The 17500-nt window shown below is 44.3% G+C and overlaps 2 protein-coding genes across 8 annotated transcripts in view; both read right to left on the bottom strand.

The window, feature by feature from the left end:
• The window catches only part of mical3b (microtubule associated monooxygenase, calponin and LIM domain containing 3b), a 37841-nt gene extending 24680 nt beyond the window's left edge, over positions 1 to 13161 (bottom strand). For all 7 annotated transcript variants that reach the window (XR_005638187.1, XM_039792141.1, XM_039792142.1 and 4 more), the window contains exons 1-7: positions 13068 to 13161; positions 11810 to 12160; positions 9858 to 10065; positions 2838 to 2954; positions 1787 to 1888; positions 836 to 991; positions 1 to 45 (exon numbers count right to left, since the gene is read on the bottom strand). The exon at positions 1 to 45 is cut by the window's left edge and continues 56 nt beyond it. Coding sequence is in view for 6 of the 7 variants with exons in the window: in XM_039792141.1 (XP_039648075.1) it covers positions 1 to 45; positions 836 to 991; positions 1787 to 1888; positions 2838 to 2954; positions 9858 to 10065; positions 11810 to 12073 (892 nt within the window). In the remaining variant the exon portion in view is untranslated. The remainder of the gene's footprint in view (positions 46 to 835; positions 992 to 1786; positions 1889 to 2837; positions 2955 to 9857; positions 10066 to 11809; positions 12161 to 13067) is intronic.
• A 3528-nt stretch (positions 13162 to 16689) lies between these two features.
• The window catches only part of svopl (SVOP-like), a 23091-nt gene continuing 22280 nt past the window's right edge, over positions 16690 to 17500 (bottom strand). Inside the window, exons 20-22 of the mRNA XM_039792394.1 lie at positions 17270 to 17389; positions 16923 to 17162; positions 16690 to 16835 (exon numbers count right to left, since the gene is read on the bottom strand). Of these exons, the coding sequence (XP_039648328.1) occupies positions 16690 to 16835; positions 16923 to 17162; positions 17270 to 17389 (506 nt within the window). The remainder of the gene's footprint in view (positions 16836 to 16922; positions 17163 to 17269; positions 17390 to 17500) is intronic.

Raw genomic sequence — 17500 nt, 5'->3', positions numbered from 1 at the left:
AGTGCGTGTCGTCTTTGTAATAAACGATGTTCTCCAGATCAATCCCTGAAACACCAGACAGACGTTCAGACAGACAGGTGTTGAGACAGACAGGTGTTGAGACCGAAATTTGGGTTTCTTTCAACCCAATGATCATTGAACGTAACGTTAGTAGTGAACTGATCATTTATTTCACTTGTAAACACGATCAGTTCACTACTTTCATTGAATTTAGGTGTTTTATTCAATTTTAAAGCATTTGGAGAAAATAATGACAAAAGAATGTTGAACAAAACTAATAAAAATGTTGGTAAAAACCTTCAAAAACATGGGGGAGAAAAAATCAGATTTTGTAGATTTTTCTTTCAACATTTTGTTCTTGTTGATTTCTCGAGTTTGTAGAAATCAACAAGAACAAAATGTTGAAAGAAAAGTTTTTAATTAAAATGTTGACCCAGAAAAACTAAAAGTTGGTGGACGGGTTAAACAGACAGAGGTGTAATAAGCCAGAGGTGTAATAAACCAGAGGTGTAATAAGCCAGAGGTGTAATAAACCAGAGGTGTAATAAGCCAGAGGTGTAATAAGCCAGAGGTGTAATAAACCAGAGGTGTAATAAGCCAGAGGTGTAATAAGCCAGAGGTGTAATAAACCAGAGGTGTAATAAGCCAGAGGTGTAATAAACCAGAGGTGTAATAAACCAGAGGTGTAATAAGCCAGAGGTGTAATAAGCCAGAGGTGTAATAAACCAGAGGTGTAATAAGCCAGAGGTGTAATAAACCAGAGGTGTAATAAGCCAGATGTGTAATAAACCAGAGGTGTAATAACCAGATGTGTAATAACCAGATGTGTAATAACCTGTTTCCTGCCGTAGTTGCTGGAAGAACCGCTGGTTGAAGATAAAAGCCACGCCGCTGATTTCCTCCACCTTGGCCTCGGCCGTCGTGTTCCGGTTCTTGAAGTTGGCGGTGACGGCGATCGCCAGTTTCCCTCGGAACTCCTTACGCCGGAAACCTGCCGCCAGACCGCCAGACTCAGGGTTAGTTTAGGCTACATTCCCCTCTCATTCCCCCTGCTCTGTTCCCCCTCTCATTCCCCCTGCTCTGGTGTTTCCCCCTCTCATTCCCCCTGCTCTGTTCCACCTCTCGTTCCCCCTGCTCTGGCGTTTCCCCTCTCATTCCCCCTGCTCTGGTGTTTCCCCTCTCATTCCCCCAGCTTTGGTGTTTCCCCTCTCATTCCCCCTGCTCTGGTGTTCCCCCTCTCATTCCCCTGCTCTGGTGTTTCCCCTCTCGTTCCCCCTGCTCGGCGTTCCCCCTCTCATTCCCCAGCTTTGGTGTTTCCCTTCTCATTCCCCCCTGCTCTGGTGTTTCCACCTCTCGTTCCCCTGCTCTGGTGTTCCCCCTCTCATTCCCCCTGCTCTGGTGTTTCCCCCCTCTCATTCCCCCTGCTCTGGTGTTCCCCCTCTTATTCCCCCTGCTTTGGTGTTTCCCTTCTCATTCCCCTGCTTTGGTGTTTCCCTTCTCATTCCCCCTGCTTTGGTGTTTCCCCCCTCTCATTCCCCTGCTCTGGTGTTCCCCCTCTCGATTCTCCCCTGCTCTGGTGTTTCCCCTCTCATTCCCCCTGCTCTGGTGTTCCCCCTCTTATTCCCCCTGCTCTGGTGTTCCCCCTCTCATTCCCCCTGCTCTGGTGTTTCCCCTCTCATTCCCCCTGCTCTGGTGTTCCCCGTCTCATTCACCCTGATCTATTATGTTATTATCTGTTATGTCCAGTATACCAGAACGCAGCGCTGGAGATGGAGCCTGACTTTACCTGGCAGCGTGTTCCTGCGTCCGTCCGCTCCAATGATGACATCAAACTCCAGCTGATTGAGAGGATGAGACTTCGGACTCACCTCCATCCTCCAGCCCACCTCTGCACACCGACACAAACAGGAAACAGGAAATATAGCTACAAGGAACGCACTGGAATCTGTTGCTGGGGAAACATTGATACAGCATCGTATCGCCATACTTTCTCTGGCAATTCTGTATCAAAACAAGGACGCCAAGCATCAATCTTTTATTATTTTAATTACATTACATGTCATTTAGCTGAGGCTTTTATCCAAAGCGACTTCCAATTAAGTGCTTTCAACCCTGAATGTTCAAATTCCAGACAACAAGTAGTAAGAGCAAGTACATTATAGCTTTAAATAGGTAATGCTACAAAGAGACATGTGAAGGTAGCCTGACCAGCCAGCCCCACATCCAGATGTTGGGTCTGACCAACATCCAGATGTTGGGTCTGGGAACTCCCCATTGGTCAGAGCTCAATCAGAGGGGCGGGACAAACGGTTGTCTTTCAAATTCCCTCTGCACCAATAGGATAGCGCTCGAACCAATCAGAGCAACGCTAGCTGATAAATTAAACTTTAAACTCTGAATACACCTTCCTTTTTTCCCCCAAGTCTTCCAGAGTCGATTCCAAAGGCTGCTGTTCTCCAGCAGCAGCAGCAATCTTCTTTGTTTTCAAGTAGCAGGGAACTCACGCGCAACCGTCGCAACTCTGCCGTCATTATGTTAAGCCCCGCCCACTGACTCTATACACGATGTGATTGGCCTGACCAGAGTTTGGTTTTTCCATCTCACAAGCCAACGGAGAGTTGCTAGACGACCCTGGCTGTACATTACATTTGCTGCCTCTAGGGTGGTCTAGATTTCAAGGCTAGTATGAAAGTGCTTTCTAAGGAGAAAACACAAGACTTTCACCCAGTGACCTTACGATTAGATATTATCACAGTACTTATGTCCCGATACGATGAAACCAGGCTGGTTTCTGTCATTAGTTCTGCTACTAACGATTATTAAAATAAAGTTCTCACTGCGTCGTTGCTGATCTTCTGGCGGCTCCACCAGCTTCTTGAACTCCACGTTGACATGGACTTCGACCCCGAGCAGTAAGGCGACCTTTAGCAGCACCAGCTGCAGCTGACGGATACCTGCGGACGGGAAACAGACGCTCCTGATTGGAGGATCCCGAAGCATCACAGAGAAAAGAAATGTCGTCCTGTATTGAAGCTGCCTGATCTCATGAACCATACGTTCATATAGCTACGATAAGGTAAGCACTGGAGTTCGTAAGTATTCTACATCATTTTTACTGTCACAATCATTGCTTCTGTATCAGAGAGCTGTGGGCCGCGTAGGGAGGAGGTCGGGGGGGAAGTTTGGATCATTAAAGGTACTGTAGGTAGGATTGTGTATAAAGTATGTGTGTGTATTAAATGTACTGTAGGTAGGATTGTGTATAAAGTATGTGTGTGTGTATTAAAGGTGCTGTAGGTAGGATTGTGAAGATCCAGGACTTAGACAAAAAATTTGAACATCAACAACTTCTCAGTCCCTCCCCCCTTTCTGCTAAAGCCCAAAACGGTCTCCTAAGCCCCTCCCCCCACAAGGGAGAACGAATGTGTGTGCATGAGAAGTGATTGACACGCAGTTAGACACCCCCCCTGGCCCTGATTGGTGCATCTGAACAGTTAGACACCCCCCCTGGCCCTGATTGGTGCATCTGAACAGTTAGACAACCACCCCTGGCCCTGATTGGTGCATCTGAACAGTTAGACACCCCTTCTGGCCCTGATTGGTGCATCTGAACAGTTAGACACCCCCTCTGGCACTGATTGGTGCATCTGAACAGTTAGACACCCCCTCTGGCCCTGATTGGTGCATCTGAACAGGGAGTGGTGGATTTTTGTAAATCTCCCTCCAGGCTGTAGGTGGAGCCAGAGGAGCTTCATGTAGTTCTACTGGAACATAGGCTCAGTTTCAGCAGATATGACAGAAAGGTAGTTTAATAATCTTACCTACTGCACCTTTAAACATCTGTGTACCCCGGGAGTGTTTTAACCCAAACCACCATCTCTTTCCTAAACTTAACTAGTTGTTTTGGTGACTCAACTTAACCGTCATTTCCCCCTAACGCTCACATTCTGTGGCCTAAACTAAACCGTAATGTCAGAACCGCCAACAGCTCGTGGTGCCCTGTACCCGGCTCACAGTCTCCTATTCTCGGGTAACTTAACCACCAACTACCGCTGAGACGACAGAGCTCTGTAGCGGCTAAACACAGCTAGCAACGTGAGCAGCCGGCGGTCTCGTAGTTTTGTAGAGTACCATAGGCTGGCGTGCGTACGATATCATACGGACCCGTTCATGAGAATTATTAGTAGTAGTGACAGTGGATAGATATGAAAGGGGGAGAGAGATGGGGGATGACACGCAGCAAAGGGCAGCAGGTCGGATTCAAACCCGTGCCGCTGCGGCACGGGTTTAATGATAAAATTATAACAATTAGAGATAAAATCTATCACCTTTTGCCCTCAACTTCTAACGGTTCACCTTTCAACGCAGGACTGCTAGAAAGAACGACTAGTCCTGACATATACTTAGACTGCTTTTATCCTATAGACCTTCAACAATTAATGTTAAAGATATCCTCAGCTAAGCCATCTACCTGTCTCTTAGACCCCATCCCAACGAAACTACTCAAAGAAGCATTACCCGCGGTTAACACTTCATTAGTAGATATGATCAATATGTCCTTATTAACAGGTTATGTACCACAGTCATTTAAAATAGCTGTGATAAAACCTCTTCTGAAAAAACTTAGCAAACTATAGGTCTTAGCAAACTATAGACCTATATCTAACATTCCCTTTCTATCCAAGATCCTTGAGAAGGTAGTTGCTAATCAGTTATGTGATTTTTTACATAGCAACAGTTTATTTGATGACTTTCAATCAGGATTTAGAAAGAATCATAGCACAGAGACGGCACTGGTGAAAATTACTAACGACCTTCTAACTGCTGCAGACAAAGGACTTGTCTCCATTCTTGTTTTACTAGATCTTAGTGCTGCATTTGACACTATTGACCATACCATCCTGTTACAGAGACTGGAACACTTAGTTGGCATTAAAGGAATCGCACTAAGCTGGTTTAAGTCCTATTTCTCTGAGCGATCCCAATTTGTTAACATTAACGATAAACCCTCAAGGCTCAGTGCTTGGACCAATTCTATTTTCCTTATATATGCTTCCTCTTGGTAATATTATTAGGAAACACTCAATTAACTTTCACTGTTACGCAGACGACACCCAATTATATCTGTCAATTAAGCCAGATGAAAGTGGGCAGTTAGCTAAACTTCAAGCGTGTATTAAAGATATAAAATCCTGGATGACCCACAATTTCCTAATGTTAAACTCAAACAAAACTGAAGTTATTGTGATGGGACCAACGCACCTCCGAACTTCATTATCTAAAGATATAGCTACTCTGGATGGTATTGCCCTGGCCTCCAGCACTACTGTCAGAAATTTAGGAGTTATTTTTGATCAGGATATATCCTTCAACGCCCACTTAAAACAAACCTCAAGATCAGCCTTTTTCCATCTTCGTAACATTGCCAAAATTAGGAATATCCTGTCTCAAAACGATGCTGAAAAACTAGTCCATGCATTTGTTACTTCTAGACTAGACTACTGCAATTCCTTACTATCAGGTTGCTCAAATAAGTCCTTTAAGACTCTCCAGCTGATCCAGAATGCTGCAGCACATGTTCTGACGAGAACTAAGAGAAGAGATCATATTTCTCCTGTATTGGCTTCTCTGCACTGGCTTCCTGTTAAATCTAGGATCGAATTTAAAATCCTCCTCCTGACCTACAAAGCTCTAAATGGTCAAGCACCATCATATCTAAAAGAGCTCCTAGTACCTTATTGTCCTAGTAGAGCACTACGCTCCCAGAATGCAGAGCTACTTGTGGTTCCTAGAGTCTCTAAAAGTAGACTGGGGGCCAGAGCCTTCAGCTATCAGGCTCCGCTCCTGTGGAACCAGCTCCCACTTTGTGTTCGAGGGGCAGACACCGTCACCACATTTAAGAGTAAACTGAAAACCCTCCTCTTTGAAAAAGCTTATAGTTAAGGAGTGAGGACTTGCAGCGTCTGCCTAACCGGCCCACCTGCTTCTCTTCGTAGTCATCAGTTTTATTTATCATATAATCAATAATATAGCGAGAGTAGAGGGAGGCAGGCCAGTACAGCCCGACCCGGTTGGGGAGAGGCTAGAGGCCGCCCCAACATTAACCCTAACCCAACATTTTATTTAAAGGTCCTATATCCTTTGTGTTGTCCTTTGGGTTCCTGGGACCCGTTCAATTAATTTGGGTTTTTTCCACTGGCCTGGCGTTGAGCTTCGGGTCCTCCAGTGACACTTGCGTACTCTGTGATGTCCTTTCACGTGGTCCCAGAGTACTGTGCTGTGATTGAATGCGTTTGGACAGGCTAATACAAAATGTAAAAAAACTAAACAAGTCCCCATGACACGAAGGACAACACAAGGGTTAAGGTAAGACTTAGATCTGTACCGTTAACAGTGTCTAACGCTTGTGTAAGGGGGTCTTAAAGGTGGTTTTATTGGTCCAAACTGAAGTCACAACTCTTCGGAAGTCTGTGTGAATCATGTTGTTGATGTTTTTGTTATTATTATTGCATTATTATTGTGTGTGTGTGTGTGGGTGTTAAGTGCATATCTCTCAAACCGTTAGTCCGATGGATTTCACACTTGACAGGTGTCTTGTTACGGGCACGAGTAAGTGCAGTGCCAAGTTTGACATTGTTTGGATAAGAAACGCAAAAGATATCGTTAAATATATCGGTAAAAGAAGCACACATTGGCTTTTGCCGCTCTAGCCACTGGCCACTTCCCCTCTGCTCACTGATGACCAGAGACCAGAGCAGCGCAGCTTTGGCAGCTAAAATGTGACATACACCTCAGACCCACAAAAATTTGCAAAGTAGCACTACTTTGGACTGTCTTTGACTTTGAATAAACAAACGACAATTCCCAAATTTAAGGACATTTCAGAATCCCACACATGCAAAGCACAACCAGACAACAAGTGCAGACAGAGCGTGAGGTCACTTATAGGCAAGCTATCTATCTTATAAAGCAAAACGTATCTGTAGGTGTGTCCGTGTTTGGGGGGGGAGGTAACCTGCACATCAGCGCCTCTGACTCTTTTCCTGCTATTGTATTAAATTGATGTGAGCTGGCAGAACATAACGTAGCCTAATCTCAGAGATTATTCCTTCAGAGCGCTGTGCAATGCAAGAAAATCTCAGAGCTGAACCGGGCAGATAGCCTACATCACATTTCATCAGACTCACCCTGGGTTGGGTTAATTAAGTCGACAAATTCCCCCCCGCAAATCAAATCCCCTACTTCACCGTTAACCGTCAAGCCACAAAACCTTTATGGAAATGAACACCTCTGCTGGAATGTTAAATTCTTAACGATCCGACAAGAGACAACTCTCTCTCTCTCTCTCTGCGCACACACAGACACACACACACACACAGTCCGGTTCTGGTGGTTGATGAACAGATATGTGCTGATTAGCTCTCATAACAGGCCGGGTGGGTAGCGCACTGCCATGAGTCCATGACGCTAAGGTCTGATTACTCCACATTTTAATTGTGATATTTTGTGATTACATTCTAATTCTGCAATGTTTTCTGTCAGGTAAATATTGAAGCACAATGTCTTCCTCCATAGTCGCCGATTTATGTTTTCCTCCGTGGGTGCTCACAGGCGCATGCCTTTAAAAAAAAAAAATAGTCAAAAAATGTTTGCATTTCAGAACCTTAGGAAACGGACAGCGGCCGACGCGAACACACTATTAACTCGATAATAAAGCCGTAAAGTTTCAACTCAGGACAGCGCCACTTCTCACAGATACAGATAGGATTGGAGATGAGAAGTTTAACTGACCACCAACTACCGCTGACCTGACGGAGCACCACGACCGGCAGCTCGCAGTGAATTAAGAACTCTCTGCACTGGTGGTGGATGTCCTCAATGCACTTGCATCATTAGGTTTGCTTTTTTAATAACAAATCTGTCCATTTAATTCTCACTCTGATTACCTAACGCACATGCACGCACTGTGGGGGGGATGGAGGCGTTTTCATCCAAGAGACGCTGTGATTGACCTTTTTCACAGCAGACGTTGTTGACATGTCATAGTAGGAAAAGCACAGGTGTATTCAAAACTAGAGATGGTCCGATACCACTTTTTTGCTTCCCGATACCGATTCCGATACCTGAACTTGCGTATCGGCCGATACCGAGTACCGATCCGATACCAGTGAGTCATATATTTCATTATGTTTTAACATCTGTATACTACTATCTCTGTATGGATGTGATATGATTTCTTTCTTTGTTGTCGGTCTGGCTCAGGTTAAACTCTTTGTGAAACATGAACAAACGCAAACAAGGAATGCCCCAGAACTTTCTTTTATAGTTATAATGAAAAAGAACATAAATAAACTACTTTAACGTAGATTTTCTTTAGGGCTTCATTACGTGGTATCGGATCGGTGCATAAACTCCAGTACTTCCCGATACCGATACCAGCGTTTTAGGCAGTATCGGAGCCGATACCGATACTGGTATCGGTATCGGAACATCTCTATTCAAAACCATTAATGATGGCTGCATTCCACTTAGGAGAGGTACTGGTATTAAACCATTACTGATGGCTGCATTCCACTTAGGAGAGACCCTGGTATTAAACCATTACTGATGGCTGTATTCCACTTAGGAGAGACCCTGGTATTAAACCATTACTGATGGCTGCATTCCACTTAGGAGAGACCCTGGTATTAAACCATTACTGATGGCTGCATTCCACTTAGGAGAGGTCCTGGTATTAAACCATTACTGATGGCTGCATTCCACTTAGGAGAGACCCTGGTATTAAACCATTACTGATGGCTGCATTCCACTTAGGAGAGGTCCTGGTATTAAACCATTACTGATGGCTGCATTCCACTTAGGAGAGGTCCTGGTATTAAACCATTACTGATGGCTGCATTCCACTTAGGAGAGGTCCTGGTATTGGGCATGCTGACTCACTGAAATATCTTACTGGGACACTTGATGGAACTGAACCATCGTTAAGGTGATCAACTTCAGCTGTGCTTTTCCTACTATGACAAGTCAACATGTCTGCTGTGAAAAAGGTCCATTGGTGGATAGGATATGGAGCAGGGGACTGACAGCAACATAACCATGTTTGTCTCTGATGTAGACGTAGCCTACACTAAGTCAATATATAGTAGGCTATACAGTGGAGTTGTATATTAAGTGATTCAGGGTCCTTCTGTAAGTCATTTTGGGGTACACTTTGGTTTTGATAAATTCTACAAGCAGCAACACCACAGGCCAAGCAATCAGCCTGTTCCAAACAGGCACATTTTTAACGGGCTCTGCACTAGTTGAACCAAATGTCTGATGAAATCTTTAGTACAGTCTACGTGTTATTCTATAATGAAATACAGATGTATGTGAACAGGTGTTATTCTATAATGAAATACAGATGTATGTGAACAGGTGTTATTCTATAATGAAATACAGATGTATATGAACAGGTGTTATTCTATAATGAAATACAGATGTATATGAACAGGTGTTATTCTATAATGAAATACAGATGTATGTGAACAGGTGTTATTCTATAATGAAATACAGATGTATATGAACAGGTGTTATTCTATAATGAAATACAGATGTATGTGAACAGGTGTTATTCTATAATGAAATACAGATGTATGTGAACAGGTGTTATTCTATAATGAAATACAGATGTATGTGAACAGGTGTTATTCTATAATGAAATACAGATGTATGTGAACAGGTGTTATTATATAATGAAATACAGATGTATGTGAACAGGTGTTATTCTATAATGAAATACAGATGTATGTGAACAGGTGTTATTCTATAATGAAATACAGATGTATGTGAACAGGTGTAACAGATCTCGCACTCACTGATGTGGTCGATGGAGCCGGCGCAGAACTTCCCGTAGAACTTTTTGGCGCCAAGGCCGCGCAGGTCGTGGATGGTGAAGGGCCACAGGTGGAGCACGTTGTTCCGGGAGAAGGAGTCTCGTTTCTCCAGCAGCACCACCCGAGCTCCCAGAAAGCTCAGCTCCACCGCTGTCCGCAGACCACACGGGCCCGCCCCGACGATCACACACTGGCCAATCACAGAGCAGACACACTGGCCAATCACAGAGCAGACACACTAGCCAATCACAGAGCAAACACATTGGCCAATCACAAGCTATGTTTCCATCCACTTGTCAACCGAATTATCTGAAGAACCAATAAAAACCTGCGTGATGACATCACATGCTGCTGTGAGGTCAGACTGGTAGAGAAGGTTTCAGGTTAGAACGCCAACAGAGGAACAACGGCGTGGATATAGACGTCACGGTTGTTAGTTTAACTTACAGACATACTACACACACACACACACACACACACACACACAACTATAGTCAGACACACAAACACACACCCACACTGTAGTCAGACACACAAACACCCACACCCACACTATAGTCAGACACACAAACACTATAGTCAGACACACACACACCACACACACACACACACACTATAGTCAGACACACAAACACACACACCACACACACTGTAGTCAGACACACAAACACCCACACCCACACTATAGTCAGACACACAAACACTATAGTCAGACACACACCCACACCCACACTATAGTCAGACACACAAACACTATAGTCAGACACACACACACTATAGTCAGACACACACACACCACACACACACACACACACTATAGTCAGACACACAAACACACACACACACACACACTGTAGTCAGATACACAAACACACACACACACACACTATAGTCAGACACACAAACACAGTCACACAACAAACATATATACAAACAAACACACTATAGTCAGACACACAACACACAAAACTATAGTCAGACACACAAACACACACACACACATATAGTCAGACACACAAACACCTATAGTCAGACACACACACTATAGTCAGACACACAAACATAACACACAAGTCACATTAATAACAAACACTATAGTCAGACACCAACACACATAGTAATCAGACACACACAAACACTATAGTCAGACAACAACAAACACCAGTAACGAATAACACACTATAGTCAGACACACAAACACACACACACATAGTCAGACATCACAAAAACACACACACACACACAATAACACAATAGTCAGACACACAACCAAACAAACACCAACACACTATAGTCAGACACACAAACATCATCGTAGACCACACACACTAAACACACATAATACACACCACACCATAGTCAGACACAAAAAACACAATAGTCAATACAAACACACACACACACACACACTATAGTCAGACATACAAAACACTGTAGTCAGAACACAAACAACACACACACAACAACACTATAGTCAGACACAATAAAACACACACACCAAACACAATAATCTCGTAGTCAGACACACACACACACATTATAGTCAGACACACAAACACACTGTAGTCAGACACACAAACACACACCCACACTGTAGTCAGACACACAAACACACACTATAGTCAGACACACAAACACACACACACACACTGTAGTCAGACACACACACACTATAGTCAGACACACAAACACTATAGTCAGACACACACACACACACACTATAGTCAGACACACAAACACACACACACACTGTAGTCAGACACACACACACACACAAACACACACAGACAGACACAGACAGACACACACACACACACACACAGAGCTAGAGCATCGTGTGGATGTGTGACTTGGTAAGTACAGACCAGACAGTAACAGTGGTTGAGCCGACAGGGCTACCTGACGTGATAATACAGTTCAGATGCAGGACGTACGGTGGTGTTGCTGCAGGCTCCGCCCCTCTGGTACTCCCTCTGCGCCGCGCGGCGGTCCAGTTTGGCCCACAGCGCGTTGGCCCGCCAGTAGTTGAGGCGGTGTTTGATTGGTCGGTACAGCGGGCGCTCCGTGGCGCTCCGGTCCAGCTGCAGATGTTCACACAGCTGGCTGAAGGACCGCAGCGCCGCCCTGCAGGTCTCTGCCGACACATACTCGTCAAACAGCTCCTGCGCTCGGCATTCTGGGTACAGCTTGTCTCCCATGGCGACCCCGGAGGCTGCAGGGCACCATGGGAAGGGTGTCACCTGCTGATGATGTCACTGACAGACTCCAGCTTGAGAGGTTTCACTCTGGAACAGAGACCCAAAGTTTGACTGCTTTATAGAATAGTTACAGTTGGCTTTACACATCACACAGTGTGATGGTGATGTCACTGTGTGTGTGTGTGTGTGTGTGTGTGTGTGTGTGTGTGTGTGTGTGTGTGTGTGTGTGTGTGTGTGTGTGTGTGTGTGTCTGTGTCTGTGTGTCTGTGAGTGTGTGTGTCTGTGTGTCTGTGTGTGTGTGTGTGTCTCTGAGTGTGTGTGTGTCTCTGTGTGTGTGTGTCTCTGTGTGTGTGTGTGTGTGTGTGTGTGTGTGTGTGTGTGTGTGTGTGTGTGTGTGTGTGTGAAATGTGTCTGTGTGTGTGTGTGTGTGCGTGTCTCTGTGTGTGTGTGAATGTCTGTGTGTGTGTGTGTGTGTGTGTGTGTGTGTGTGTCTGTGTGTGTGTGTGTGTGTGTGTGTGTGTGTGTGTGTGTGTGTGTGTGTGTGTGTGTGTGTGTGTCTGTGTCTCTGTGTGTGTGAATGTGTCTGTGTGTGTGTGTGTGTATGTGGAGTTTACACAGTGACAGTGAAATAGAAACAAAGAGGTTCATACAGAACAGATCCATCTGTACCAAGCACCAACACACAGACACACACACACGCACAGCCAAATACACACACGCACAAACACACACACACACACACACACAAACACACACACAGACAAACACACACACAGACAAACACACACAGACAAACACACGCAGAGACAAACAAACACACACACACACACACACACACACACACACACTGAGTTCTATAGATATATAGAAAGCCAAACCCATCTAAACCATACAGCAGCAGCTGTAGAGTGACTGGTGTAAGTTATTATCTCAGAGGGAATAAAAGATTTCTTGTAAATGTTTTTTAAATTAATTAAAGTCAGAGTGTACTCACGTCTCAGAGAGCTGCTCTCCATCTGCGAATGCTGCCTTCTGACGTCTAAATCCCCTTTAATCACACACACACACAGGCACACACACAGAGACACACACAGGCACACACACACACACACACTCTCTCGCTGTGTGTGAGAGGTCAGGGGGGCGGGGCGAGTGTGCAGCAGACTCCCCCCCTAAGAACAGACTGTAGTCTGTAGTCTGAGTGTGTCTGAGCTAACGAGATTAACGAGAAGAGATTAACGAGAAGAGATCACCGAGACAGTCACCATCTCACTGACTCCTGCTCTCACACATTCAGCTCTATATACATATACTGTATATATACATATACTGTATATATACGTATACTGTATATATACATATACTGTATATATACATATACTGTATGTATACTGTATATATACGTATACTGTATACAGGGATGTAGTGGAGGCTAAATGCACGTAAACGTCGTTTGCGCACCTCCTAAAATTCAGAAGTAGCGTTTACCCACCTCTAGCCTATAGTTACTAAGCCATTTTTAATTAAGCTTATGTCGTTTTAGTTTCATATTGTTCATTATTAGTTTCATAAGTTGTTAAAACCAAAGACAAAGTCTTTCATATTGCGCTGCATTACTGTCAGTTTTGACTAATCTCTTGGTGTTTTAAGCCCACAACGAAGGCACTAGGATTAGGCAATGGTTAGGTTCCTTGAAGTCATGAATTCAACGGTCGCAGCGCTGCCTTGAAGTCAATGTTGGGGGCTTAAAACACCATCGAGCATCTCTTGCGTAGCCAGCAGGAAGCAGCAGACTGCATCAAGATTCGTCAGTCACTAGCCCAAACTAGCCTAGCTACATGTCTCATGTAATGATGAATGAATTGTAAAAATGGATATCCGGCAATTTTTTAAGCGCCGTCAAGACAGCAGCCCTCCTCCTGATGCCAGCAAATGGCCTCGGCTACGAGCCCAAAGTCAGTGAGCTCGGAAAACAGTACTAAACTTCATGTTTTTGAGGTTAATTTAGTTCACGGTAGATTCATGCTACTGACTCAACAAGTCACCTCTACCTTTTCCCATTAGCTCATGTTACAAGTCAAATTCAGGATACATTATGAGATAAATAACTGGATGTAATGATATGCATTCTCTGGCATTTAAACCACTGAAAGTTTGTGACAACAAGCTCCCTTTGCTAGTCAGCTAGCTAGTTAATGTTATCGCTATAGCCGTTCACGGTTTCACGGGTACGGTAAACGTTTCTATGGTAACAGCGAGTTGGACCAATCAGAGACGTCGCTGTTAAGCTTAGGACTGTGGGTAGTGTAGTTTTTCTCCATAAGATTGCAGATAAAAACATGTTTTTCTTGTAACAAGGTTGATTTCATACAGACTTCTAGCTTTTACAGGAGCAGAAACCTTAGTTACACAACCACGTAGCTCGTGGTCAGTCTACCTCAGAGGGTTTAGACATTATGTGATGGTTTAGATATTATGGGATGGTTTAGACATTATGGCTGATAATCTAAATCCTTATGGAGAAAATCAATGGGAGTTTTACTTCCAGAACCGGCTGGTTAAGTCAGTGCTTTTTCTGTTAGGCTAACGTGGTGTGTGAGCAGTTGTGATTAAGTTTCTTTTTGTTATTCAATGCCAGATGTTTGAAATGGATATCTGAATATAATCTGTTAAACATATGTGTTTAGAATCACTGTATATTATGTAACTGAGGCAGCTGTGGAAACTACAGTGCAATTTATATTGTCTTTCTTCTGTTAATTACAGAAACTTTAAAATAAAATATGTGGCACCAGATTCATCCTTCTGTCGTCAATCTGCACCTGCTACATTAGCAATTGGAAAAAACTGTAATCGACAACTATTTTGATAATCGATTAGTCAGTTTGAGTAATCGATTAAATTAAATAGTAATTAAAGACAAAAGTAAAGAATTCTTTGATTCCAGCTTGTTAAATGTGAATATTGTTCTAGTGTCTTCTCTCCTCTGTAACAGTAAACTGAATATCTTTGAGTTGTGGACAAAACGAGAAATTTGTGGATGTCATCCTGGGCTTTTGGGAAACACTGATCCACATTTTTCTGACATATTATAGACCAAACAACTAATCGATTAATCTAGAAAATACTCAACAGATTAATTGACTATGAAGATAATCCCTAATCATTATGTACAAGTGCATTGCATTGGAAGCCCTGGATATATCAATCAATCAATCAATCAATCAATCAAAATGTATTTGTATAGCGCTTTACAACAACCAGCAGGTATCCAAAGTGCTTCACATCAGGAACTAAGAATAGAACAACATATCTTGCAATAAGAAGAATGAAACGTAGAAAACAGGAAAATCATAAAAGGTTACATAGAAACAGGAAGAGGAAATTGTCACACCACTACTGAGTATTAAAGGCCATTCTAAACAGGTAGGTTTTGAGTTTAGACCTGAAAAGAGCAACATCTGTAGTTGTGCGAATATCAGGGGGTAACTTGTTCCAGAGTCTCGGGGAAGCAACCGCAAAAGCCTGATCACCCCATCGTTTGTACCTAGACCTCAAAACTTCTAAAACCAGCTGGTTAGAAGACCGCAGAGACCGGCTGTGTTCACGCAGGGTTAAAATCTCCCTTTCTATCTCTCTTAAATATTTTTGTTCTCTCTGTTTTGTCATTTAGTAAACTTTATAGATTTCAACCATATTATTCCTTCTTGAGTGTCTTTAACAAGAAATTAGATTAATGTATGAATTGAATAGTGATTGTGTGACCTATAATGAGGGAACAACCAGTGATACCCTTGGTAGTACCATCAAATGATAGCCTATAGCGATGTCATCACGATACCCACCTTACCGGGAGACCACATCGTGGTCCACCAGAATTTATAGTTTACCAACCTCTTTTTTTAGCACTACACCTCTGACTGTATATATACGTGTATATAAACTCAGCAAAAAAAGAAACCTCCTCTCACTTTCGACTGCTTTTATTTTCAGCCAATTTAACATGCGTACAACTTTGTATGAACATAAACAAATTAATCTACTAACAATCTAAACCGAACATCGTTTCACAGACATGTGACTAACAGAAATGGAAAAATGTGTCCCTGAACAAAGGATGGTCAAAATCAAAAGTCACAATCAGTATCTGGTGTGGCCACCAGCTGCATTAAGTACTGAAGTGCCTCTCCTCCTCATGGACTGCACCAGGTTTGCCAGTTCTTTCTGTGAGATGTTACCCCACTCTTCCACCAAGGCACCTGCAAGTTCCTGGACGTTTCTGGGGGGCATGGTTCTCGCCCTCACCCTCCGATCCAACAGGTCCCAGACCTGCTCAATGGGATTGAGATCCGGGCTCATCGCTGGCCATGACAGAACACTAACATTCCTGTCTTGCAAGAAATTGCGCACAAAACGAGCGGTATGGCTGGTGGCATTATTATTACATTACATGTCATTTAGCTGACCCTTTTATCCAAAGCAACTTACAATTGCTATATATGTCAGAGGTTGCAGGCCTCTGGAGCAACCAGGGGTTAAGTGCCTTGCTCAAGGACACATTGGCTGATGTATTGCAGTGGGAATCAAACCCAGATCTCCCACACCAAAGGCATGTGTCATATCCACTGCACCATCACCACCAAATGCTGGAGGGTCATGTCAGGATGAGCCTGCAGGAAGGGTACCACATGAGGGAGAGAGGTCTTCCCTGTAGCCTGCAGGAAGGGGACCACATGAGGGAGGAGGAGGTCTTCCCCGTAGCCTGCAGGAAGGGGACCACATGAGGGTGGAGGAGGTCTTCCCTGTACCCTGCAGGAAGGGTACCACATGAGGGAGGAGGAGGTCTAACCCTGTAGTCTGCAGGAAGGGTACCACATGAGGGAGGAGGAGGGGTCTACCCTGTAGTCTGCAGGAAGGGTACCACATGAGGGAGGAGGTCTTCCCTGTAGCCTGCAGGAAGGGTACCACATGAGGGAGGAGGTCTTCCCTGTAGTCTGCAGGAAGGGTACCACATGAGGGAGGAGGAGGTCTACCCTGTAGTCTGCAGGAAGGGTACCACATGAGGGAGGAGGAGGCTCTACCCTGTAGCCTGCAGGAAGGGTACCACATGAGGGAGGAGGTCCACCCTGTAGTCTGCAGGAAGGGTACCACATGAGGGGAGGAGGAGGTCTACCCTGTAGCCTGCAGGAAGGGTACCACATGAGGGAGGAGGAGGTCTACCCTGTAGTCTGCAGAAAGGGTACCACATGAGGGAGGAGGTCTTCCCTGTAGCCTGCAGGAAGGGTACCACATGAGGGAGGAGGTCTTCCCTGTAGTCTGCAGGAAGGGTACCACATGAGGGAGGAGGAGGTCTACCCTGTAGTCTGCAGGAAGGGTACCACATGAGGGAGGAGGAGGTCTACCCTGTAGCCTGCAGGAAGGGTACCA

This window comes from Perca fluviatilis, chromosome 23, assembly GCF_010015445.1.
Source record: "Perca fluviatilis chromosome 23, GENO_Pfluv_1.0, whole genome shotgun sequence".
NCBI lineage: Eukaryota > Metazoa > Chordata > Actinopteri > Perciformes > Percidae > Perca > Perca fluviatilis.
This window is presented reverse-complemented; position numbering and strand designations above follow the sequence as displayed.